The 27,784-nt window shown below is 28.3% G+C and overlaps 1 protein-coding gene across 2 annotated transcripts in view; it reads left to right on the top strand.

The window, feature by feature from the left end:
• Nucleotides 1-27,784, top strand: part of Sse (extra spindle pole bodies like 1, separase) — an 88,099-nt gene that overhangs the window by 2,996 nt on the left and 57,319 nt on the right. For both annotated transcript variants that reach the window (XM_071186488.2, XM_087152516.1), the window contains exons 2-10: nt 699-785; nt 1,726-1,971; nt 5,788-6,673; nt 11,496-11,612; nt 13,806-13,945; nt 16,227-16,414; nt 20,851-20,949; nt 24,678-24,821; nt 24,906-25,056. In XM_071186488.2, coding sequence (XP_071042589.2) covers nt 714-785; nt 1,726-1,971; nt 5,788-6,673; nt 11,496-11,612; nt 13,806-13,945; nt 16,227-16,414; nt 20,851-20,949; nt 24,678-24,821; nt 24,906-25,056 — 2,043 coding nt within the window. In that variant the 5' untranslated portion in view covers nt 699-713. The remainder of the gene's footprint in view (nt 1-698; nt 786-1,725; nt 1,972-5,787; nt 6,674-11,495; nt 11,613-13,805; nt 13,946-16,226; nt 16,415-20,850; nt 20,950-24,677; nt 24,822-24,905; nt 25,057-27,784) is intronic.

Genomic DNA, 27,784 nt, shown 5'->3' with positions numbered 1-27,784 from the left:
CCAAAATGATGGTAAGGTAAACATCTTTCAAAAAAGAAAAAAAAATCCTAAAATCTTATGAGGAAAAAATTTTTTTTTTTTAAAAATGGCTCAAAAATGTATCGAATTTCGTTCCGGTTTTTTGGTTTTCCGGTTTTCTGATTTCCGGATAACGGGTTCTGTACTGTACTATAGATAAATAAACCTGTGTATGACTAACCAAGCACTTAGTCCCTAATAGCTTAACCTGTATGGCAAGGTCAAACTTCAGTTATGTACTACTGAATGAGAAGACCAATTGAACTTGATTACTGATTAATCTTCCTTTGCTTAGTGTTTAAATTGAAGAGTCAAAACAATATTAATGAAACATTACAGTTTTAAAAACAAATATTCTTTAGTAGATTTAATTATCAATATGTTATTAGTTCTATGTTTATTTTACCTTTTAAATATTGTTCAGATAACATTGGGACATAATTTGAGTAAAAGGGTTTTGGACAGGACGGTTTAAACCAGGGTTTAATCCATTCTGTCCTAAATCTTACCAACCCTGCTGCTGACTACTTCACCCTCAACTGTATCATATTCTACAAAATTTTGAGCAGGTCTGTTAAGAATTGTGATTTTGTATTGAACATATGTTATACTCACACTTTGAATTTCAAGTCTGATAGATTTTTTTTTTTTGTAATTTTGATACATAATTTCCTCTTTAGGAGTCCAGTCTTACAATGATGACAAGCAGAAGTATTTTGAAGAAGATTAAAGTGGAAGATCTTCCAGCAGCTTTCAACGAAGTTCAAGTACTTTTAATAAATATTATGAATCTATTTTTTAGGAATCTATAAGATATATCTCTTTCTCCCTTTAATTAAAGTGATGAGTTATAAGCATTAAATATCATTGAATTTTATAATTGTACGTTAAAAATTTTGTTTAATGACATCCCAGTATGTAAGTTGACAATTCAAATCCCTAAATTTTATGTAAATTGAGAGAGGGATTTATACGCCAGTAATAAAGTCAAACTTTCGTTGATCGTGAAATATAGTAATATTATTAACAGTAAGATAAAAATGATTGCCTCCGTATCAATTTATCCCTGACAAAAACAATTTTAAATATGTAATATTCCATTAATTTTACATTTTCTCTCATCATATTTTCTTTATATATAATACATAATGTTTTTTTAGAAACAATTCTTTAAATTATTTTCAGAAAAAAAATTAAGAATAAGAGAAATTAAGATAAATTATTCACGAATATTTCAATAAATAATAGCATAATGAAAACTTTTAAAGCAAACAATAGAGCTACATATTTGAAGAGTCCATAACATCATCTATGTTAATATTCAATTACGTTAATGTTTTCATATAGATTTTACTCTGTAATAAACTCTACTTCATTCTTATCAGCTGAATCTCACAGAGAATTGTCTTCATCTCTGTCCAAATAATTTGAAATTCCACACTTTTTGAAAGATTTTACAGAAATATTTGAATCTGCATTTGATTTTGTGTCCAGTATTTTACAAGTTGTTATATTTAGTGTTCTTCAGCGTTTGACTAATACACCCGACATATCAGAAATGAACTATCTGCTACTCAAAAATATTGAGTCTACTTATCCACCGGAATATGCAATATATATATATATATTTTAAGAATGTTTAAAATAAGTTACCCCTTCCCCTCTTTCATAACACCAAAACTGAATCAAATTATATTTCCATTTCAGATTTTTGTGACGAATGATGATGTCGTGTGTTCTGATGTTGGGGACATTCTCAGATCTCTTTACTTCTTTATTTCATCCAAAGAAAATTCAAAAGATGATGATAAACTGCAGAGTTCAACTTCCGATCTTATAAGCATAATTTCTTTATGCATAAATCTTTCTGAAAAAAGATTCTCATTTGAAGAGATATCTAACAATAAATTTTTCAATTCTTTGTATCACATTACAAAAATTCTTCTGAAATTGGTAAGTGTCCACCTTTTATTTTATGTGAGTTTTCTCTCAATGAAATAATTTAATATGGTTAAATATTTTGATCGATTATGAACATTAAAAATGCACAATCTTTTTTTGTAAGAGGCCTGAAGATACAAACAATTGACTTTTGGGTGCTGCTATGAAATTAATGTTTATATCGGTTGATATTTCATTGTGTAATGTTTGTCTTAGAAATGAATGACACTAATACAATCTGTCTCTTGCACAACCTTGTGGCCGCAATTTTCTAGACTAAGTCTTAAAACAATAATTGGAATCATTATCATAGAATGAGGCAAACTAAGAATGAAATAATTCAAAATGAAATGACTAAAAGGTTAATGTTTCAGTTTAATATATTATTTGGTTTTATGCTTACTAAAATTTAAATTAAATTAAAAGGTGCCTCTATGGAATTTAATAGAACTCTCCTCGAAAAATGGATGTAGAAAAATTCACAAATTGTAAAAAAACAACATAGTTTTTACTACACATCCAAATTTTCATCATTAAGATGCATAAATGTGTGTGGGGGGGAATAAAACACAGATTTTTAAATATTTCAAATGGGGAAAGGTAGGTTACATTTTATTATAGTATTCATGTATATTTTGTTAAATTTAAGATATGTTTCAGATTTCATACAGTGCCAAAGGATTAAGGAAACAAACAATGAAATCCAAACAAAGAATACTCATGCATGGCTTTAAAAAATGAATTAGTTTCTTTTTACTTATGCTGATCACTTCTACTCTTATTGAAAGAAAAAATGTTACTTAAGGAAACCATGATTGTATTTAAAGTGTAAAATCCCTAAGAATTGCAGCTACGAGATATTCATGAGATAACTTCATTAACTTTAAAAATTATTTAGATGGAAAAAGTATATCTTAACAATTTTTGAAGCTAATGAGGTTATTCCTTTATCAAGTACATAAATTTAAATGTTATGAAAATATTTTTGAATCTAATAAAATAGTTCTGTATTATCATTTCTTTCATTATTTAAATAACTTAATATCACTTAGTATTTTATGTATTTTATTTAAAAGATATTGTATCACTATGTATTTTATTTGAAAAACAAATAATAATAATAAATTAAGTATTACTGCATGCACATTGCGTATACATTTTTCATAACTGTTTTTTAAGTGTTATTCTAAAAGTTAATGCAAGAAATTTTTTATACATAACCAAATACTGTATTTTTTTTTTTTTTTAAGCAGAGTAGGATTTTTTTTCTATGGCAATTTTCTGTTTTAATATAATTTAGATATGTAACATTTCTAACTAACTTCAGAAATTTTATACTTTTTGTCTGAGTAAAAAATAGTTATTAAAAACCTTTTTTTTTAAGTAAAAAAATAAAATAATAGATTTCTAAATGTAATTTGGGGTTAAAAAAAATAATCATGTGTAAAATGTTAAATTTTACTTAAAATTTTAATTATGATAAATATAAGCTAATATATTAAAAACACATTTTAATATTCCTTAATTTTTTTACAGAAGTATTATTAGAAGTACTGAAAAGTGGAATTATTTGGCCAAATATTTGTTCCTGTGGCAGAATTTTTTCTGGCTTTCTGTAGCATACCTCTCTAATACTAATATCTTTCTGCAAGTTACTTAAAAATAACGAATATACATGTTTCTAATTTAAAGTAACAGAAGCGTTAACTTCAAAAATAAGTAAAAAATCAGATCAAATAAAAAAAAATTTAAAATTGATATGTAATTTTTTTTTTTAATTCTAATATTATGAGCTATATTCTCACATTTTGTAGGAAAATAACATGCTAATTATTTCTTTTTTCGCAAGTACAGTAATTCATCATAACATTAAAAAATCGTGAAATCTGTAGCGGTAACTACCGAAAAAAAAAGAAGATCGATGGCGAAATCATGCAAATTGGACTCTTCAAAAGGGTTTACTAAATGCGTGTTTTCATTTCGAGATTTAGTCGTTGTAATACATAATATCATATTAACAATATCACATTTTAAGAGCTATGTGTAAATCAGTAAACGAAAATTTCTACAGAAAAGAAAAGCTGAATTTTTTACTTCCCTATTGAAAAATCTTTCTACAAGAAATCGGTAACGTTCTGCCACAATGTCGCCACGATTCTGCCACGGTTATATTTATTGCAAGTTTATTTTTTCTATTTATTTCTTAAGAGTATTAAAATAAAATTTTCTATTATAAAAATTTGTTCAAATAAATAATAAATATCATTGAATGATCCATTAAAAAAATTTTGGAAAGACACATTTTATAAATGCCTTGAAAATAGAAATATCTGTCACATTTTGAATTTAAAAAAATGTAAAATATATATTAAAGCATTAGTATTTCCTGAATTTTTCATTGTATAAAGTGGACTTCAATTTTAGAATTAAAAACGTTAAATGTTGAGAAATTTTTTAAAATAAATATCCTAAAAAGTGATATATTAGTAACTTACACACATTTTCAGAGAAGGTTCATCAGATGGTCCATAGTAGCACCACTACCACCACGAGTCTATACAAGCTATAGGGTGTCATTTGCTTATTTATATCTGTTATTGTTTAACTAAAAGTGATTATTAAAATATGTAATAAGCATATTCATGAATAATAAATTGTCTCCTATTATTTGAAACACTGAATAAAAATAGTCTAAAGTAGCAATCATAAAGCAAATTAAGAATTTCCATCAAAAGAACCTTATTTCATAATTTATTACTTAATCAAGTGTGTTGTTATCTAATTGCATAGTTTTTGTGAACCCGAAATTACTTCAAGTTCCCCCCCCCCATGCCTAATATTGTTTATTCTATTTGTAGCATTTCATTATTAAATAGAGTATTCTCTTATTGTATAGTGGGTGATTCATTATTTTATGAATGATAATCTTTTTCATACCTTAATATTTTTAATGTGTTATAAAAACTGTTATTAATAATTTCTAAAAATTTTTTAAACAATTGACTCGTGTTATTAAAGAATTAGTAATAATTTTTTAAATAATAATAAAAATGAGTTATTACCATAGTTGTCAACTCTACTGGGTTTTGCCGGTTTCTCTTGGTCTACTTGCGCATTTTTGAAAATTCCATAAAATTGAGTAAATTTCCTAAAAAAAATCCTTATTCAAAACATTTTTGTTCATTTTATTGCTTGTTTGAATGTTTAAATAAGTATTATTAATACATAATGAATCCTAATCAGTTTAATTTTTTTTTGTTCTAAAATTTTTAACTTATTTTTATTCACAACTTCCTTTTTTAATTAATCTTTAATAAATAATCTTTTTTATAAATCTTTAATAATTTTAGTAAATCTTTGATGAATTAATCTTATTAATGGATAAAATGTCTATTACTATTTAAAATTATGAGTAATCATAAATGGAAATTATTGCTAACCATTTATAGTTTATTAGTGTAATAATGTTATTGTATTTTAGTGACCTAAAAATCCCTAAAATTCCATGTGTGTACAATATTTGTTATATTATGCAATAGTTATTATCAAATTTATATTATTTCTATTGGATTTTTTCTGATCCATGTTGGCAGCTATGTATTACAATTATCTTAATAAATTATATTGAAAAATTTTATTTACATTTCTATGTATTTAATAATGTATATCATTTCTGTGCCGTGATTAAACAAGCTTCTGTTTTTCATATGTTTCTATGTTATGTAGAATATATTTCCATTTTTTATGTGTTCGTGTTATTTTTGTATCATATGTCAAATTTGTTTCGATTTCATAGTGTTGTGCATTCATACTTTCTTTATATTTCAGGCTATCTATGATGGTGCTTTGGCTTGCATTGAGTGTGTGCAGAAGTTGTTTCACAAATTTCCAGATTCATTGGAGGACTTAACAATAATAATAAGTAATTTAGTGGCAAGTCTTTGGAACGAATCTTTAGAAGCTGAGAAAAACCTGAATTGTGCCACTGCATTCAAATTACGGTGCAAATGTTTTGAGCTGCAAGTCTTACATAATGTTACAAAAGTTCTTGAAACACTTCCACCAACTCTGAAAAGATATTTTCAAAACTGCAAGCCAGATACTTCTTCCGAGTTGATAGATTTTTTAAGTATTATAAGTAAGCAAATAAATCTCAAAAAGTCAGACTTCAATGATTGCTTAAATCTTCTGAAACTTCTCTCGTCAGTCGTAGAAGTTATAGTGAAGTTCTTTCAACTTGATGTCGCTACTTGTCACTTTTTCCTGAATTGGATTTCTGGTATTTTAGAAACAAAATTTCCCAAAAACTCCAAGCAAAGAGCTGTTCAAATTTGTTGTGAGGTTTTAAGGCACATACTGCGAGTTCTCGTTTTACGGGAAAACTCTGTGCTGCTGAAGACGAAACTCTCTCAGTTTGAAAAACTCGTTGCTGAACTTAAATGTGAAAACATGTTTGAAGTTGATTTATTTTCTAGCACTCTTTCTACCTTTCAAGTTATTTTTAATAGCAATTTTGAATTGGAATCCAATGAAGAAAACTTAAATCGTATGCCTAAAGCCCATATTGAGTTTTGTACAGCTATGTGTCGCTGTTATCTCAACATGCCGTCTTTGCCACATTATAAGGAATTGTATATGTTTTCTTTAACTGCAGATACAGCCATATCTAGTAATTTAGTGAAGTTGCTAAGACTGCTAATAAAGAAAGAGGAAGGTAAATGGTTTTCTACACTTTGCTGTTGTTCTTAATTTAGTTTTTTTCTGATATATTTTAAAATAAATTCTACATCCAGAGCATAAGTTCTTCATCCAGGTATTCCGGACTGTTTCATTTTTGCCACATAATGGATGTGCTTGTTAATCCCACAGAGTGTCCATCAATATTTGAAAATATCAGGGATTTTGAAATTTCTATAAATATCAGAGAATTTGTAAACATTGATTGTCTAAGTTTTATTCTGGAAATGTAATAATTATTAGGAGAATATACATTGCTTAATCGAAACTTTTATAGTGTTGATTAGATTATACAAATTAGCCGATTTCGTATATGTTATGTATTTTTTTTAAAAAATAAATTATGCACTGGAAATATCGGGAAATATTGTGGACTTAGAAAATTTTACAAACATTTGAGAATTTGAAAAAATTTTCTATTTTTTATTCTGGAAAAGTAATAATTATAAGTTGAACATGCTTTGCATTGTTAAAACTTTTATAGTGTTGATTCGATGAAACAATTAATGAACAAATGAGCCAATTTGGTATTCAAACTGTATTTTTCTTTCTTTCTGAAATTAATTGAAAACCAAAAATGTAAAGTCTTTTGAAGATTCTATAAATGTCACAGAATGTTAAAAATTTATTGCCTAAGTTTTATTCTAGTAGTAAGGCAACGAATGTAAAAGGGGTGCTTAAAAAGAGTAGGGCAGTTTATTTATAGAATGACCATACCCACGAAAATGATAGCTAAAAAAGCTTAGCTTTCTTAGCTGTCATTTTAGCTTTTTTAAAGTTACAATAAAACTAAAATTTGTATTGTCAATTTTGCTACCGAAGCATTTCCTATTTGCCTTACTAGTTTTATTTTATATGATAATTCTATTAACTTTGTTAGTAATATTTCATTACTCCTAGATAATTTAACATTTTGCAAGTGCTATATTTCTTTTTTTTTTTCTATTGGTAACAAGCTGAATATCCTGTTGAAAGTTTAACAATGTAAAATTAATTATGATTAGCATTAAATTGTAAATCCCCCCCCCCCATGAAACAGTATTTAAATTTAAAATGGTTAGTACATTTGCAGCTCACAAAATTTTTTTATTAATTCATACAGTGTACACTAGGTATAACAACCCTTGTAGTCCATGCAGAAAGGTAACATTTTATGAGAGCTCATTATATCATAAGTACACAAAAAAATTTGGTAGCTAGCAGAAAAATTAGTATTGAAAAATTTTTTTTACATGAATATGTATACCCAAAAAAACCTCTAAAATAAAATGGTTGAAAAATGTATTAAAAATATGCTTGTTTGGGCTTCCATATTTGATTAATAACATACTTCAAGATAACAGCAAAAACCACAAGTTTTAACTACAAAATAAACCACAGAAAAAGACTGAATACAATTTTCAAGCAGGATTGGGGTTTTGGACGTCCTAAACTGGTTTTGGACAAGACACATGGATTTTACTGTCTTAAACTGTCAAAAATCTTGAACATTTTTAAAAGGTAAAAATTTTATAGGGGAGAGGGGGGCACCTTTCAACAGTTTTTGCTTAAGAATTATTTTCGAAGTTTTGTTACTTTCAAAATCTAAGTTCTAATTTTTATTTACTAATTTGATATTTTAGGTAACCTTTCAATTTTTTCCAAAGGTCTAAACCAAAGACAAAATACCTAATTTTACATATTTAGTGAACCATGTATTTTGTTGAAATCTACCCCTCCTGGGGGGCAGTTTTCAACGGGTGGTGGGGCACATTTCAACAACTGAAGAGAACGTAACAAGATCATACATTTTGGAAAATTAACTTTACTCATAAAATAATAATAATGAATGAACATATTGGATTGATTTAGATTTTTTCTACATTATTTAGTCTTTATTAAAATCAAAGTTTACGGAGAATGTCATGAAAAATACAGCTCGAGCTGTTACGTAGCTTAAACTTGGTTGAAGCAGTTTCATTTTAATGTCATTTCTTTCTATACTACTAATATCCTCTATACTACTAATTCTGGAAAATAAAACAATGATTATCATGCTTCCTCGCTCTCCAGAAACTGTCTCACCAGACCAGCTCCTAGCTTGGCAACAACATTTGGAGCTGGAACAAATGTTAAAACTCCAGTTTTATCCAAGTTATATATTTGATCCACTGCAAAATGACCAGAATTAAGAGCTCTCTCATAATTGTTGAAAGATTCTTGAACATTTTCTTTATTAAAAGCTATAGCTCTTGCAAAGCTGGTGTTTTCCGGTTTTCTTAAAGTAAGCTGTGGGTGACATTTCATAAAACCTTTAACCCAGTCAGTTCCAGATGTTTTATTTTTGTCCCAGCTACTAGGAATTTTGGAGTTGAAACACTTTGCGTTATCATAGGAAAGTTTTTGAACTTGTCTGTAAGTTAGACTATAATTGAGAATTGAACATGTAATTATGTATTCACAAAGCAGGGTTTCTTGCTGGACATCAAAAACTTGTTGGCTTGTGTATTTAGAACTGTAGCATTTTGTGTTAGTAGTTGTACATTGTTTGGTTTCACCAACCAAACAATTATTTGACTTTCTTTTTTTTTAATTAATAAAATAAAGCTGAAAAGTCTATTCCAAATAAGTCTGCTGCTGCTCTTAAACATGCACCATTTCTGAGAGCTTCCATTGCTTTTTCAATGCTTTCTTCACTAACTTCTGGTTTAGATTGCTTTTTTTTTTTATATGTTCGCAACATTTTTATAAATTGTAAGAAGGTAAAATATCAGAATTGAGAATTTTATTAAATATAATGTTACACTCTAAACTTTTCAGTTTTCTTAAAATTGAATTATTTTCATTCTAAATTAAATTTTCTTGAATATTTTTATAAAATTTTAAAATAATTATTTTATTGATGCTTTTAATGAATTCTTTGTAAATAAATTCTATTTTCAACAACAATGCAACAAACTGAATCTTGATTTTAAGCTTTTTTTTACAAACATGCTTCCTTGAACACATTCACATGTTTTTCAAAATATTTAGAATAATGCCTTACAGAAAAAGTTGAGTATTTTAAATATAACAACCGCAATTAATGGGCTTTTTGCTGACTAATGACTTCTGCAAGATTACTTAACAAAAAAATAATAAGCCTGGGACACCTTTTAACACTGTTGAAATGTGCCCCCTAAGCTCTGTTGAAATCTGCCCCTGGTACAGACATTTTGGTTAAAGTATTATCAACCACTTTTGAAAAAGACTTTTTAATAATAAATAATACAGTTGGAAGCAGAATTAAATGAACTAGCAGATGAATAAATATCACCTACTTTATTAAAAGATTACTGGTAGATAAACAGTTTTAAAATCAAAATTGTCTTTTTACTTTTGGAATGTTAAAACATGTTCCACAGAGTAACACAACAGTGGTAAAAAGAAAGTGCTTAAAACTAAATGTCAACAGTTATGCATAGTTAAAGCTTATTGTCTGGCATATTGGCGAATCATTAAGCAATATTAGAAGGCAGAAATTCTAGTTGTTGAAAGGTGCCCCATGTTGAAATGTACCCCCCTCTCTCCTATGTGTAACCATTGTACACATAATAATTACATGTAAATATTTGATATTTTTACTTTAAATTATTAAAGGAAAATAATCTGTAATATAATAAGAAAAATTTTATAACTTTTAAAGATGCTTCATTTCCCCAATAACAAAAGTAAATACCTAATCCTTTAAATATGCTTTTAATACTGATAAATTATGTTTTTGCATAAGGATAAATAATGCAATATTAAAAATAATAATAAACTTTTTTAATAAAACATAAACTTGTCTTCATTTTGTTTCTTGTTTAAAAATTAATCTTTTATATTTTTCTCATTATTTTTTTTAAATTGTGACATAATTTGAACATAAGTGTTTTGGACAAAGAGGTTTTAGACAGGACGGTTTAAACCTTGGATTAATCCATTCTATCCTAAACCTTGCCAACTGTGCAAAGAAGAAAAGTATGATTTATAAATTTATTGTGTGTCTTGAAAAGACAGTATCAGATTATTAATGACTAAAAATTACAACCACTTAGGTCTTAAGACCTAGTTTTAAATAATTTTATATAAATACAATTTTAAATAGGATCTATTTTGGCTGAATAATGGCTAAAAAATATTGGATGAATTGAACCATTGTATAGAGGGCCCACATTGACTATATAACCACTTTAAATTATCGAGTGAATTGTACAATTTTTATCTATGGTTTATATTGGTTGGTAACGGCTATAAAATATCTGAACAATTGTAGGGTTTATATTGGCTGCATAACGGCAATACTTAACAATTCTGTTAATGGCCGATATTGGCTGAATAAGGGCAATAAAATATCAGATGATTGGATAGGGTAAACATTGGCTGAATAGTGGCTATATAATATCGGGTGATGCTGGCAAAATAATGGCCCTTTAAAACCTTGTGGAGCCATATAGGTGAATATTGGCCCAATGAGTTCCCAAGTTATTTTGCTGCAAGGGTTAAAATAAGAAAAGTGTTTATGTTACTCGAAGGTCGCTGTAATGGAGGCTCATACTAAAAAGGCTATTTATGTTACATAACTTTTTTCTTACTGTCCTATATCTAGATATAGTGTATTTTAATTGCTCAATGTTTTGTAGATCAGATGATTCTTATTCATTTTCAAATAAAAATTTTTAATGTTATGAAATATTTATAAATTAAGAAAGTAGCAAATTTTAATTGCTCAGCTGTTTTGTAATTCAGTTTGTTGATGCTGGAATACAAATGTTTAATTTTGTGGAAATTATTTCTAGGTGCAGCAAAAAAGTCTGAGCTTATTTTAATTGCGCAAAGGTTTGTCAAATATGCTGTCTCCAAATTAGAATTAAAGTTTTCTAGCTATCCATCAAGGAAAGGTCATTCTAGATTTGGTAACTATCTTTACTTCTGTTTGTTTATTTTTAGAATTTAAAATATATGTATAGTTAAGCTTGTTAAATGCAATTTTTTTTTAAATGTGAGCATAAGAAACACGCTTAAATTACTAGAAATATTGATAAATTGTTGATTTGTTGTAAAACTAACTTTATTGCATGAAGGTTATGGAAATATCAAGCTATTATTTTTTTTTTTTAAGCTTTTTTAAAACGTATGCCAAAAGACACAAAAATGAAGAGAAAAATAATTGTTAATTGAAAGTAAAATTATTCTTAAAATATGGAGATTTCAAACTATTAGTAGAGTTTACTTGGCTAGAGTACATAGCTACGATGTTTAACACTTGGTTCTTGTGATTCATTGCTTTTTGTATAGATATGGGATATATCTGCCCCTGTTTTTCTCAATTTTTTTCTATCACTAAGTCTGGTGATAGATAATAGTAATTTGGTTTTAGTTATATATATATAGAACATAGTCATCATCAAGCTGACAATTATCGCATGTATTGAATGACATAGAAAATGATTGTATTAAAGCTGAAGATTTGACATTTAGGCAATATTTGAGGGTTTTGTAATTAAGCAGATAGAAGAAATTAGATAGTTTTAACAGTTGAGATTTGATACATTGCATAAATGGGAGGAGAAGATGATGGATTCAACAAATGTTTTATTGGTGTTTTGTTTTCTTACATTATATTTTTTTTATTAAATTTTGGAATTTAATGAACTAAATCTTGGTTTCAGAATTAAGTTTTGTGATGTTAGTTCTCTACGGACAGATTGTTTTTACAAAGTGATTTTAACCTACATTTGTGCGAGTTTGAATAAGTTTAAAAAAGTTTTTTTAAGTTATTGAGGGATTTTATTGAATGTTTTTTAAAAAGTTTTTTGGAGATGGCGATCTTGAGTAAATTTTTTATAGTTTTATGTAGAGTTTGATCCAGAAACTGAAGTTTTTATATGGGTAGTAGTTTTTGTAATGTTTTGTGTGTTTTTGATAATGACTATTTGTGGATTGGTATAATCAATCCTGAGGTCGTCAAATGAAAGATTTTAATTATTTGTGGATTCCTCTAATGAATAATGCAGAGTTCCCAACCCTATGCCCGCGGACACCATGGCACCCATCGATCGTTCTAGGTGCTTCCGCTGCTTGTGCCCTGCGATAAAATATTTCAGTTTTCCATTTTCCCATAAAATGCTATGCAATTTTTTTTGCTCTAATGAATAATGTGTTTAACTTGAAGATTTCTGTTGGCTGCCTAGGGGTAATAATTTGTTACTGGTCTGCAGTATATTTTAATTTATCTAATGTTTAAAAAGTGTGTTTGTTACGTAAAATGGGTGCAGATTCTTTTCTAATTTGTTGCTTAGGGATAATGATTCATTATTGATCTACAGTGTTTTTTAATTTATATAATGTTAAAATTGATGTCTTTTAAAGGTGAAGTGCTGATGCTTTTTTTAAAAAAAAAGTTGAGTGCCTTCGTCTGACATATCCTACACTGTTGCTTAAAATTGATGGTAATACAAGTGAATTTCAAATTTTGTAGGATTGCAATATTTGACTCTGTTTTTGACATGGGGGGCAGGCGCATAATAAGGCAGTTGTCTTAGTGCTTGATATAGATCTGTAATTATTTATGAAATGTATGTTTAGTGTACCGTAAGACAAATGAACTTTGAATTTATTAGGGTTGTAATTTTCTATTCCATTTTCATTATGCAGCAAAAACAGCACCATTAACAGGGAATTTGGTTTCTTATTTTTATCTTTTAAAAAATGGTGACCACTCAAAGTGTAATCTATGGGATATTTAACCATGATATTTCAGCTATACTAAACTATTTCATTTACTATAGCATTATTTAAGTGTGTTCATCTGTTTTTCCAGCATTTAAAGCTAATAAATATAGTTAGCCTAATATAGCTCACAAAAGAGCACAGTAATTGTTGTTTCCTCTTAATATATTGTGTATAATATGTACAGGGAAAATGCAGGGAGTTTTTTTTCCAATTTGAGTGTTAATTCTGATTAAGATTGTGCTATAAGTAGTTGGTAAGAGAAAAAGATTGCCAAATATCAGGTGCAGATGCCTAACAAATCTGTTCATTGTTTTTTATTTTATGTAATAACATTTTAAGCTTATACTATTACCATATTATATTTTCTCTTAAAGCCTTTGCTGTTAGTAGCTTGGGGTATGATTTCTATTACTCAGAAGACTATAATGAAAGTTGTTTTTTCCTGGAAGTGGCCACTGATTTGATGACAAAATTTTCGGTATCTGATTTAATGGATGAAAATGAAAATATAATGGTTTGTTGATTATATTTATTCCCGTTGTATTGAATTCATTATCCAATTTGAATTTTTCATTTATAGGGAAATGATTGTCTGATTTAAAAATGGTTTATTCACGAAGAATAATTTTAGAATACTGGCAATAATACTTTTTTTTTTATATACTACATAAAAATATTAAATAAGAACTATTTAAAAACAGTAGTGCTTTTAAGATGTCGGAAGAGAGAAAAATGTAATTTTAAATGTTTGAATATACTTCAAAATGACAAGTTCAGTTGACTTCTTTTTGTGGAAAATTCATTTAATTTTTTTTAAAGCAAAATTTGATTCGTATGTATGTAATATGAAGTTAAAAAATAAAAAAGTGTAAAATCTTGAACAAATAAGTGGTTTTATGAGAAAAATGTTTTTTTTTTCCAAAGATATTCCATATATATTCTTGCACGCGAATGATGTGGAATGTATATAAGATTAAAATGTAGTATCTTTATACTGAAAAAATTATTGCTTGAATAATGTGTAAGACTTTTACCAAAAGAAATGATGTAGAGAATGACTATTTTAATTTTTTGTTGTTGTGTCTTCTGAATGTTCAGTCAGTATCATTATGATGAAATTATAGAACTGATTCTTCATAAAATCTAAAGTGTATCATGTTAAGCAATCAAAAAGCATTGATGAAAAAGATACTTTAATTTAAATTAATGAAAGAAATTTTAGAAGCAGTATAAAATTATATATTAGATGTTATCATTTGTATTTTTTCACTGCATATATACAGAGTATTATAAATTTTTATTATTTTTTTATACTTTTTCTTCTTACTTACTACTTTAAAGAGACGAACTTACGTTAAATATAATGGAATAATTAAGAAAGATTTATGTTTACATGAGCCAGTTTGTTATTCCAAAACATTAATTTTTTAAAAAATTTATTCAACTTTTTATACCTTTTTTTGACAGCGATTATTTAATTTAAGAAATGCAAATTTGTCAAATATACTTCAAAATTTTTTAATTGTTTGAAGTTCTTTTATTTTCTCTAAGAAGTTAAAATGCATCGTAAATATGTTTCCTTCCTTTAAAATAACATCAATGTTTTACGAGCGTACATTCGCATGCGGAAGTGATTAATTATCTATTTTTCGTGATGGCTACTTTAAATATTAGTTATATACGTAATTCTAATTACATATTTCCTGTTGACGCTCAGTTGCAGCCACAGATTGATTTCCATTGCATCCTTTGACGGACCCGCGATGATTTGTACCCATCAAATTCAAGGAATTAGTTTCGTTAAAGCAGTGTTTCTTACTAACTAACGTTAACCTAAATTAACTTTAAAAAAAGTTGCCAGGAATCGCTGCAAACTACTATTTTTTTAGTGCTCTTTAACTATTTCTAAGTATTAACTACATTATTTTTAAATATGTTGTTTAAGATAGAATTTTAGTTGTTATTTTGATTTAAAATAATTATTTTAAGCGATTTTGAATACAATATTGATGAGCTTTCATTTTTAAGATCCCCCTTGTTAAAAGTTGTGAGCTTTTACGATTATATATTTTAAATTTTTATTATATGATAAAAGTATTTTTTTAAACATATGTCCTATAAAATAATTTGCAATTGTTTTACAATTTAAAAATATTATATCTAACCAGATCAGAAAACTTAAGTCTGTATCAAGAGCATTTGTTTAAGAATTGTAATGAGATAATATAATTGTGATTTCTTTATAAAAGATAATTAATCATGTAATGCCAATTTATTTTTCGAAGTAAGAAGCATCAAATATGAATTAAAAGTGACTGTTTGTAAAGATCCAATCATAGTTTTGAATTTCAATCCCAAAATTACTTTATAAATCCTAATAAGAAAATCAAAACATTTACATCTCTTAATCAGAAACTAGTATAACAATGTTCAAACAGCATATTGTTTACATAATATTGTCACAAAATGCTTGTTTACAATCATAACCAAGTTTTTATCTTCCTGATCCCCTAATCTCTCTTCCTTAAACTGCTTTGCAATTGGTCCAGAATACTTCAAATGAAGTTAGCCAATGTTAAATTACCGTGTCAGTCATGTGAGAAATATGTTCAAATGTTGAATTGGGTAAAAGACATTTTTACGAATTAATCGAGCTGAGTTCAATCAAATTGCATGAGGGCCTTTTTTTCTTAATTTTTTTTCGTAGTTTATGTACATAATATTGTATGTATTGAATTTTGTGATGAATTTTTTATGTGCACTAATATGAGTATGTATATTTTTTATCAATTCAGCTTACTTTATGGAAGATGAGAAACAGCTTGATTTATTTATATAACTGTTTGTTCAAGTATGACAAAGCACTCCAGACTATTGGGCTGTGTATGATAAACCACAGTGATAAAATACATGAATGTATGAAGTTGTGGATGAAAGTAAAGAAATCTGCTGTTTCTGCCAATAATGAAGAAGTTATCCCCTGGTAAAAATTACAATATTACAGTCAAGATTTTAAAATCATTTTTTAAGCGAAAAGTACTTAAATAATTACATAATTGACTCAATACATTTTTGCATAATCATTTTTTAAAGTATATTTGCTGATAAATTTCATATTTTATTTGATTATTTTAATCATTCTTTTTAGTAATATTAAGTGTAGATAATTGTTTTATACCTAGTCTTACCCTTTCAAAAAATGGGGCAAAGTGTTTGATACAACTACGATGGTCCAAAGAAAAAATTGACATTTTAGCATGAGGTTCTTAAATTATGAGTGCACAAAAATTCTCTTTAAATATTTATTCATAATTGAAGTATAATAAATTTGCTCAAAGCAATGCTACTGCTTATTAATAGAAATGAGAAAACTAACAAAATAAAGGATAATAACAAAATTTTTATTCATATATTTGCACATACAGTCGACGCTCAATATAACAATCTTAGTGATCCAAGCAAAAATGAAGATAATAATTTTATAGGTTGCTATATTGTGAGTGCACAAGCATACTGTAAACATTAACTCATAGCTAAAAAGTATTTGATTAATTTTAAAGAAGCAATACTTTAATCATTATTTGGTGACTGACAGAAAATTGGTAATAATGCAAATTTTTTCTATATTGTATATCCTTTAAGGTAATATTTTATTGATGAAAGTGCGTTGAATATATATTAGATCTAGGCTACTATTTTTGATAAATAATATGTGTTAAGATAACTGTGAAGACAACATGTTTTGACTCTAATATGAACCATGCATGAGGTGGACATTTCACAAGAAAAGTGAATGCAAACAGTATAATTGACAAATTAATTGTAACCGTTGAAAAAAAAAGTTACAATGATTATAAATGACCGTAAATTATTACCACCTAGGTCTTTGGATAAGAATGTAGAGGACCTCTGCCAATCTTCGTTCATTCAGAGGGGATTCAATGTGTATTAACATTTATTGTTTATTACATTATTGTTTATTACATTGTTACATTAAAGAAAACGGAGATTTAAATATTTGCTTTGAAGTTTTTTTCTAAATGAAAGGACTAATTTTACAAATGGTTAAGTGCGGATATACTAATGGACATTAAAAAAGCATTGTATCTAGGAAATAACAATCAGGACTTTATATATATGGGCCATTGTAATGGAGGTTATACAAAAGGGACTAAACTGTATAATTCTAAGTAGTACTTTTACGTATTTATGTATACATAAAAGTTCTATTTACAATTGCATGTTAAAGATGTAAAATGCATTTAAAAAAACTGATTCTGGGAAGCTCTTATTTTAGTTTTATTTAAATAAATGATATTCATTTATATTGCTTAATCTATTAATTCCAACGATACTCAATGGAAGCACAGGCTGAGTGACATTATTAGAGGATTTTTTGGATGGAAAAAATGGCCAAGTTTCTTGTTGACAACTAGTCTATAAACAACCCTAGAACATTACTTGGTTGGCATCAAACGCTAAGGCGCAGGGCGAAAAAAATATATGTGAAAATAAAAAGCTTGAAATGTCAGATTCCATACATTAAGGAGGAATTTTTATTTTTTTACGAATCAATAATTGGAAAAAGACCAGAAAAACTAACTCTTGAGCAGCTTCGACATACATTTTTTTCCTTCTTTCTTCTGGTTTGTGTTTTTGACACACTTCCCTGGTAATAAATGTAATTTTTTTGCTTAGCAAAGTTATGTTGAAAATAATGTTATTTTGTGCCTGGTGCTTTTTGTGCTTTTGACAATCTAAAAATGTTTTTTAAAGAAACCAAACCGGTTTTTCAAAAGTTGCTTGGTACTTCTTTCGCTAGCCCTGTTAATTAATGCAATTATATCAGTGCTTACATTATAATAAAATTGTTTTTTCTTCTGTTTTTTATTTATTTGTTTGTTTTTTAAGCACGGTAAATAATTGGTACTGTCACTGGTGGTATATGTATATTCGATGATAAACAATCATACTATATTAGAAATCCTTAATTTTTCAAAAAAGTCCTTAATTTTTTCAACAAAAAAAAAAGTCCTTAAATGTGCTTAGTTTTTGCTTTGTTAAAAGAGTGGGAACTCTGGTTATTTTTTACTCTTCCTGATGTTTTTAGAAGTTTGTACTTTCAAAGGGAAAGTAATAATTCTATTGCTCAAGACCAACTCCTGATAGTCGAAAATTGCCATCATAATCAACAATTTTCTCCGGTACTCATCCCATGTTTTAAGCTGTGAAAAACCTATTTCCCCAGTACTAATAGAAGGTATCGTGATGCGTATATTAGTATATATATTACAAATTAAAGCAGCACCAGTTAATCAATATCAGTATCCTATTACCAAAAAGTTTTCTTTGAATTATTATTTTTAAATTGAAAATACGAAAGGGCTCATCTACAATCTTTAAGTTGTATGCACGCTCTTAACATAGTAAGTATTAAATCTGAAATGATAAACATATTAATATATTTTTCAAAACTAATGACAACTTTTTTTATTACCAAAATTGGCATGGCTCAATGGAAACAGATTAAGTCCGCATTTAAATGAATCACATAGATGGATGGCTAAACTATCTTTTTTCTCCCTGCTAGCAGAGATTCCCTTGCTGATACAAATTATACTTTAGTAGAAACATATCAAAGCTCCATTGGCATTAGGCTAAATGCGGGAGGTTTTCGTGGTTTTTATCTCCATTTTGCGCAAATACTGATTAGTTTCGCCTAAAAAAAAATTTCTCGACGGTGAATGTGGCCTTGTTCTTTAAACTGGTGTTCTCTTGTCTTCTACATTCAAAGCTGAAAAGTTGAAAATTTAAAAAAAAAGAAGAAAAGCATATTCTCTGAGGGGATTAGTGTTCAAAGGCGAAAATTTGTGAAGTGGTAGTCTAAATTATGAAGAAAAATGAGAATCTCATAACTAATCATGATCACGTAGTTAACTACAATGGAAAAAAAAACCACAATTGTTTGAGAAACGTTTTTATAAATTAAAATGTGTATATAAATTATTATATAATGCATCTATAAATGTGTTTATTTAATATGCTTTAGTTGAAACTGTAAATTTTTAATGAAAAATTTAAAATAATTTGTGTTTCAACAACTGTACCTAGATATTTTTTGTATTAAAACTTATTCTCTTTTATTTAATTTCAGAAATACCTTTAGATTTAACCAAATGTCATAATATTTAGACCACAATCAGCACTATATAAAAGAATAGTTTTTTAAAATCAAATATTACTTAATTTTGGCCATAAAGCGATACATGCTGGTAAAACTCTGCATTCCAAATTAAGGTTGTTGAAATTTAAGCCTAAATGTATGTATATTTATTTTATCTTTTCAAACAAAATTATATTCAAGGAAAAACATTAACAATTCTTCGTTAGAACAAGCAAATGCTATGCACGAAATCATTGAAATCTCCCTTTAAAAAAAGTTCAAATCAAATGAATAGACTCCTAAGCATTTTGTGAGTTACGCCTTCACAAACATATTAAGGACAAAGAAAGAGCAACAAAAAAAAAAAAAAGGTGGAACGTGTAAACTTTAACGCTCATTTACTCACATTCGCTAAATTATCAATTCGCCAGTTTTTCCACTAAGCTCTTCATATATCCAGATAGAGTCAAAAACATACTTTAAATAATAAAATTAAAGAGCCCATGATTACTAATATTTCGCAAATTAATAAATTCAGAAGAATTAATTAAAAAGTAAAGTTTAAAAAAATTCCTACAAGAAAAGTAGGATTGATAAATTTATTGCAACCTTTGAAAAGAAATTGACGAATAAAGTAAATCCATCCTTTTGCATAACATACATCTCTCTGATATCTGCATGATGGTTTAATATACACTTTCTATTATTAATGTAAAATAATCCATCTTTCAACCACGATCAAATTTGATTACAATCTAGGTATCTTGTTAACTCTTTCAATCAAGGGGAATGTTAGGTGTTTCCATTTAATTTGGTGTAACATTGTATAATGTGGTGTAAATTATTGACACTTATGATGTAATTGTCAAGTAAATGAAAAAATGAGTCTGAATTTCTATGCTATATTTGGAATAAATGGTTCAGTGTGGATGTTCCAATAGGCGGTTAAATGACACTCTGTCTATAGAATAACAAACAAGACTTAATGTGTTGGTCGTTAAGATGGAAGGGTCAGTATAACAGGCGGCATAGCTTTAAGTTGAGTATATTTAATCGCTTGTTGAATAGTTGAAGAATTATATATATTTTATTGCTACGTTTGAGTTTATTTTTATACTATTAGTTTTTTAATCGATGTAACAAATTAAATTGAATGAATGTAATTTTACTGTTTGTTTTATATTTTCCCGATTCTATGTTTTTGTTTTACTTTAAGTGTCGATGCTATTGTAAATACAAATTACCTAATTTTTTAGGACCATTAGTGATGTTTTACAAGATATAAAGGCAGACGTGAGTGAAAACATTGAAATTGATTTCCTGATGGAGGAATTGCGAAAATGTAGCAGTGAAAGGTATTTTTAAACAGTGATAAGTAATTTACACTTTATTCTAAAGTTCTGCAACTGTTTGATATTCCTTGACGAAACAAACTTCATTTATGAATGTTTAGAAGGAGTCAGAGTAATTCTGAAATTTCCAAGGTTTAATAAATTGCATTGAAATTCAAACTTTTGCCTTAATTCTTCTAAAAAGTATCTATTTCCTTCTTAGTTTTGATAAAAAAAATAATTTCTATTATAAATTAAATATGTAACAAATATAGCTTTAACATAATCAATATAAAATGTATCCGATAAATGTGCTGTCTGCAGTACTATCAATTAATGAAACGTTTACAGAACGATGCAACAAGAAAGTTATAGAGCTGTTCACTTCCATAGTCCACCATAAGTCTCTGCCATAGTCCACTATGTTTGATCAAGCAAAGGAAGATCTGTTCATTTTCCTATAACCAAATCTCTGTTCATTAAACTTCAATCAACAAAATCAAGGTTACAGAACTGGATATTTTCGTGTAATCAAATCTCTGCCATATTTTTTATTCATTATTCTCTTTTAACCCTCTGACTGCTCAATTTTTGGACCGAAATCGCTTTAAAAATTGCATATTTTTTTATTGCATATTTCAAATCTATATATATTGGAGAATTGAAAAATGCATTTTTTTCTTTCTGGAAAATATTTTTTATGTAGATTTTATCATGTGAAACTAAGTTGCCAGAGAAACTAATTTCAGATGTTATCATCAAAATAATTCTTTTTAAAATAAATTTCAATTGAATTACTGTTAATTTTTATTTATTGCATAATATAAAAAAATAAAATGTATAAAATTTTAGAACACATAAGGCACTGAGAAAACAAATACCTTAGAAATGCAGTTTAGTATGATATAGATCGAAGCAGGGTTCAAGGCAAAGTCACTCTTCACAGTCTTTACACCAGATTCGTGTTTCCTTGCGAATTTTTTTGCCATTTGCATCTTTTCTTGAACAGCATACAGCACACTGTATTCGAGGCTCTCTTTTTATGGGGTTAGGTGGTATGTGGCTTGGAAAATGACGAGCTGTCAATCTCAAAGGGTTCAAAGTAGAACTCGGTCTTCCAGGACAACTGCTTTTATCTGTATTGGAATATTTTTCGATACTTTCTTCAACAATTTTCAAATGTTTTATTGATAGATTGTTGGGCATATCTATTGGTGTTTCATGGACTACCATTCGTAATATTTGATTGTCAAAAAAAGTTCAAAATAGCTCAATATGCTTGCATTGTCAGCTATATTCACAGTAATTCCAGGATTTCTTCTAAAAGGAAATGGAGGAAGAGGAGGAGGAATATTCTTCATATCTATTTTGCACCACTGCCTAATGCTTTGCAAGTTTATTGAATCATGATCAGATTCATCGCTATATGAGAAGTAGTCTGAAAAATCTATATCACTATCTAAACTAAAATCACTTTCAGAATCTGAATCAGGAATATACACTCTGTCAACCGCTGAACGTTTTCTAGCAGCCATTTCTGATAAGAAAATAGCGGCAAAATGTGAAGTTTGCGCGGTAACACTATGCGCCTTCAAATATGGCAATTTAGTGGACAACTAACGACATCTGTTGGTCAAAACATAAATTAAACATCTAATACTGCTTAAACGGGATGCGCTCATCAATAAAGGAAGAAAAACACATGCCCGTGGAAATCGTGGGATGAGCAGTATACCCAATCGTACTTATTGTCTCAATAATAAGTACGATTGGGACAATCTATCCCACAAAGCAAAATGTGTCAAACTTTCTTAAATCTAAAACCTAATAGGTGCAATTATTACTTAAAAGAACAAGCATAACTGTTTTTCACAGAATATGGCAAAAATATAGTTGTACTTACCTCGAAATTCAGAAAATACATAAATTAAAACTAGATTGACTGCCGTGCTTGCAAACAGAAGTCCGCCATTTTGAATATGAGAGTGTTGCTAAGTACCATTAGTCATATTTTTATTTCCTAATGTCTGAGGAACCCTAAAAAAACATAAAAAAGACACGTAAAACTTGAATCTGTTTATCCATTAGGAAATAAAGTTTAATCTTTGGGATGTATATGTCCCTTTTGCAGGCTGAAGGGGTTAATCAGTAATTTGAAGATGTAAGTATATGTAATTCAGATTTTACACAATCCCGAGGAATAAAGGAAGACCACATACTGGATGGTTAGATTGTGTCAAGATGTAGCTCAGATGCATAGGAGTAAATTGACTAGCCTCTGATAGATCTGTGTGGAATAAGTTGCTTGAGACAGCTAAGGTTATAACCATAGGAATAAAAAAAAAAAGCATTTTGAGTTTTGAAAGGGCATTTTGCTCTTAAAAAGCACTTAACACCGTGAAAATTTATCAAAATGTGTAACACATATCATGTAATAACTGAATTTGATCCTCAACAATTTGTTAATTACCGTCTTATACTATTTTATGTGTATATTTCAAAAAGTAATATTCACTCATTTTCTAAGTAAGAGAAAAATTTGTTGTTTATAAATAATGATTAAAGGCATGCTAAGAGAAAATCTCTGTGGATACATATTTTTTTTCAATAAAAAGTGAGCTAAAATGAACTTATTTTTTGATAAGCAGCTTAAAAGATTTTTCTATAATTAATACTAAATATTATTAGAAAAAGAACATTTAAAGGTGCATTTATTTATTTTTTTAAAAAGGTAATTTTTAAAAAAAATAATTTTAAAAATTAAAATCACTTTAAAAAATTTTTAATATGTGCCTTTAAGTAAAGAGAAACTGTTAAAAATTTTGCCAGTTGTAAATAATCCTAACAAATTTAAATATTTGATTTATCAATTAGAATTAAACCTATAAACACAGATAATAATTTTTGTGTGTAATTATTTCACCAGTTAATTGATTTTTCTTAAAAAGGGAATGTGAGTAAAAAGGCAGTGTTTTTAAAGGATGGCAGCATATTTTTACAAAGAGGGCACATTTATAGGGATCAAAGGGCAGGCAAGGCAGGCGGTCTTTCTTGAAACGCTTTGGGTAAACACTTTTGTAGTACTAATAGAGGGGGGGGGGGAACAGCTGCAGATTTTCCATAATTACTAAACCATTTACTTTCCGTAGTTACTTAGAATTTATTTTCCGCTATAGAATTACAGAAAGTTGAGAATTTCTACAAATATTGTCTTGACTATCTTTCTGTTACTTTTTAAACTTTCTCATTATCTCTGTATGATTAATTGTTAGTTGCAGAGATATAAATGTTATGGGTTTTCAGTAGTTACGAACCATTTTAGGTCTAGCAACAGAATTAGAGAATGTTGTCCAAAAATTTTTCAAAACTTCATCTCCAATTATTTTAATAGGGCTTTATTTTCTGTTGCGATGTTTTAAATTTGTAAATAATTCCTCATTTTTAATAATATTTTAAAATTTTCGAGCAAATTTTACCGTTATTCTTGTCTTACAAATGAACTTATTTTTATAGTACATTTCAAATCAATATCGTTATTTCAATATATTTATAAGTTACTTTTATTGCTTAAAAAATAATAATTAATAAACTAAATTGTTAAAAATTTATTAAATATGTAATTTCAAGACTTTAGAAAATTTATATTTCAATATTATAATACTTACTACTGATTAATTTTTTCCTACGCATGGAATGGACCATTTAAAAATAAAAAACTGTATATTGAATCTGTGGTATATCTATACTCTTAGAAATTTTCTGGAAGCGGAAATTATTGCCATTGTCAACAGGCTTTCAAAGCTACAGTGTCCAGATACTTTCAAAGCTGCATACCACACTGAAATTTTAATGCTGCCTACAACAATAGTTGAAAAAGTCTGTGAAAGTTTAAAGCTGTAAGTACATTTATGATAGTGGTGTTCATTACTTTTGTATTTTTAACCTTTATATAGAGAGTATGCATAACCTTTTACTATTAGTTCTGTTTCAGAAATGTGTTTAGAAATTATCAAATTGCTTAAAGGTCATCTTAAGGATAATCCGAAAGACAATAAAGCAAAACTTCAAATCTCCATTGCTTATTTTTGGTTATACCATTCTCAGTCTAAGTTGTTACAGAAATTTGCAGAGGTGAGTTGTTAAAGTTCATATTATCTCCATAATTAATCTTTACGCTCTATAGCGGGTTTAATACGCAAATTTATATATGCTAAAAGCAATTTCACACGCTTTTCATGTGGTTCAGTGCTCATTAGTCATAATTTGCATCAAAAAATTTCGACTCCTAGAAAATTATACCGTGATCTCATTTTTGATGTCTAAATTTTTAAAATACCTTTTCTTTTGCGATTTAACTTCTGGCTGAGCTATACAAGCGACAGAACGTTAACACACTGAGTATCTGCAGTTGTCCAGAATGAAAGTTACGAGTATGATGTTGCACAATCCGCTGACTTATTCTGATCTTAAAAAAATCAATTCAAAATATTCTCGAATCACAATGGCAAAACTGTTGGAAGAATGAAACTAATAGAAAACTACACGCCATTAAAACTTACATACAGCCTTATAAACAGTTAAACATCAGTTGAAGATTTGATGTGTTTTTAAACTGCTTGCGTATTGGCCACACATGAATAACTCATAAACACCTTTTTATAAACGAACCAGAATGCACAAATTGTAAAGAACCTTTAACTGTTATACATATTTTGATCGAATGCAGTAAATTTAAAAACCAGAGACTGCGTCATTTTGGTACCTTCCATCCGTCATTGTTTTCACTAATTGGAGATGATCCTCACTCTAACATTTTCTCGTACCTTAAGGATATTGGCATTCATACATCTATCTGGTTTTTAAACCAAAACAGAATTGTGAACCTAGCTGTAAAATATCTACCTACTTGGAGGCACGATATAGCCAAGACTGGCTCTTGCGCCAAACAACCAAACCTTTTTAGCAATTTTTGAATCTTTTTTAAAAAAAAAAAATAATTATATAAATATATATATCAGGGATACATGCCGAGCTACCTCAAAGTATACCAATACTAAGTAACTAATCCTTTAAACATAACAAATAAATTTAATAACTTTGGGAAAAAACATAAACTTATCGTAGATTTCAAATTTGTCACATAGACATGCTATAAAAATAGATAAAGTCTTTTTGTTTGCATCACAGGCTTTTTCACTTTCGTTCTCACACAATGATTCACAAAGAATGTCTGAGTCTCTCCCTCTCACATAGAGACAGTGCCATCTAGGAGTCGAAGTAGGCTCTCTAACTCCTTCAAATTCTCGGGCATCTGACAGGTTTCGTGCACGAAACTTGACAATGACTAAGAAATCTGAAAAGATTTTTAAAAAACAAAGCAGTATACAAAACATTAAAAAATTTTTGAATGAAAAAAAAAACAAAGCTGCTTCGTTCCATCAGTAAATATGCACTAATTTGTCCATGCCTTCATATAGTCTACAGCAGTGGTTGTTAAGTTAGGACCTTCATGTTGCCCAACTTTTTCTACTTCATATCGGTCATTGCATTTCACTTTAACAATCTTGTAAGGACCAGGAAACTTTGGACGCAACTTTAAACCAGTTCCAAATTGTGTTCTTTGAATCGCCGCTAAGTCATCTTTTCTGTACTTGTGGGGTTGTTTGCACTTTTTGTTGTCAGTTGATTTATTCTGCTCTTGAATTTCCATAATTCGTTGCTGTGCATCACTTCTAAAATCTTCTCGTTGTTTCATAAAGTAGTTTTCATGTTCTTCAGTTAGAATTTCTTTAATTCGTAAATCTTTGTTTTTCATGGGTATTCCTATCATTAGTTGAAATGGCGTTTTGTTTGTACTGGTGGAAATTGTACTATTTATGAATCGCTGCACATCGTTTACGTGTTTATACCAGTCCATTGGATTATCAATGGATAACTTTGAGAATAGAAATAAAAGCTTCGTGCAATCTCTCGACTTGACCATTTCCACGAGGTACTCCAGCAGTAATAAGAATATGTTCTTCTTTAGGAATCGGATATAAGAAACCTTCTTTCTTTCCATGCTTTCGGTTGCATAGAATACAGTCAACACAATTCGCTAGGACAGATTCATAGCTGCCAACCCTTCTGCATTTTGCAGAAGCTTTCTGCATTTTTACTTATTTTAGCTATTTTTTCCTCTTTTATGCGCAGAAGATAAGATCTTCTGCATTTTGCCCATCTGCCTGATAGCTAGTATTTTCTTTAAGTCAGACGTCGCTGTTCCTCTTGTAACAGCGTTTGGCAGGGATGAACTACATTTTTAATCGAATATTGTACCATCAAGTAGCTGATCGAAAGTTTTTTTAAAAGATATTTCCTTTTTTGTTTTAAAAAAAGATGAGTATTGCTTTTTTTTGTTGCTAATATTAAGTGGATTTATAAATAAATAATTAATTAAAATCCGCTTCTTTTATAAATTTATTGGTAATTAGTATGTGCCTGCAAATCTTCTGCATTTTTAGGCATTTCTTCTGCATTTTTTTTGTCTATCTTCTGCATTTTTATAACTAGAGGTTGGCAGCTATGCAGATTGTATATTCGCTTTTAGACCAGGAATATAATAATTTTGTTTAATAGCTTCTTCAGTTTTAGTGAGTGCGTGATGTCCCTTACTATGAACTTCTTCAATGATATCATTTTGCATCGCTTCGGGTATTACTAAAAGATCCCTACCATTATCGTATCGATATATTACCATTTCCATTGGCAATTAATGTTTTAATAGTGTTTATTTGCTCATCCTCTTTGTGGGCAGCTGCTATTTTCATGGTTACCTCATCATGCTGAATTATAAGAGCAAAATTTCTGCTTAAGGCAT

Source organism: Parasteatoda tepidariorum, chromosome 9, assembly GCF_982258835.1.
Source record: "Parasteatoda tepidariorum strain Cologne lab strain chromosome 9, Ptep-v5.0, whole genome shotgun sequence".
NCBI lineage: Eukaryota > Metazoa > Arthropoda > Arachnida > Araneae > Theridiidae > Parasteatoda > Parasteatoda tepidariorum.
Note: the sequence above shows the minus strand (reverse complement) of the source record. Positions and strands in the feature narration are given on the sequence as shown.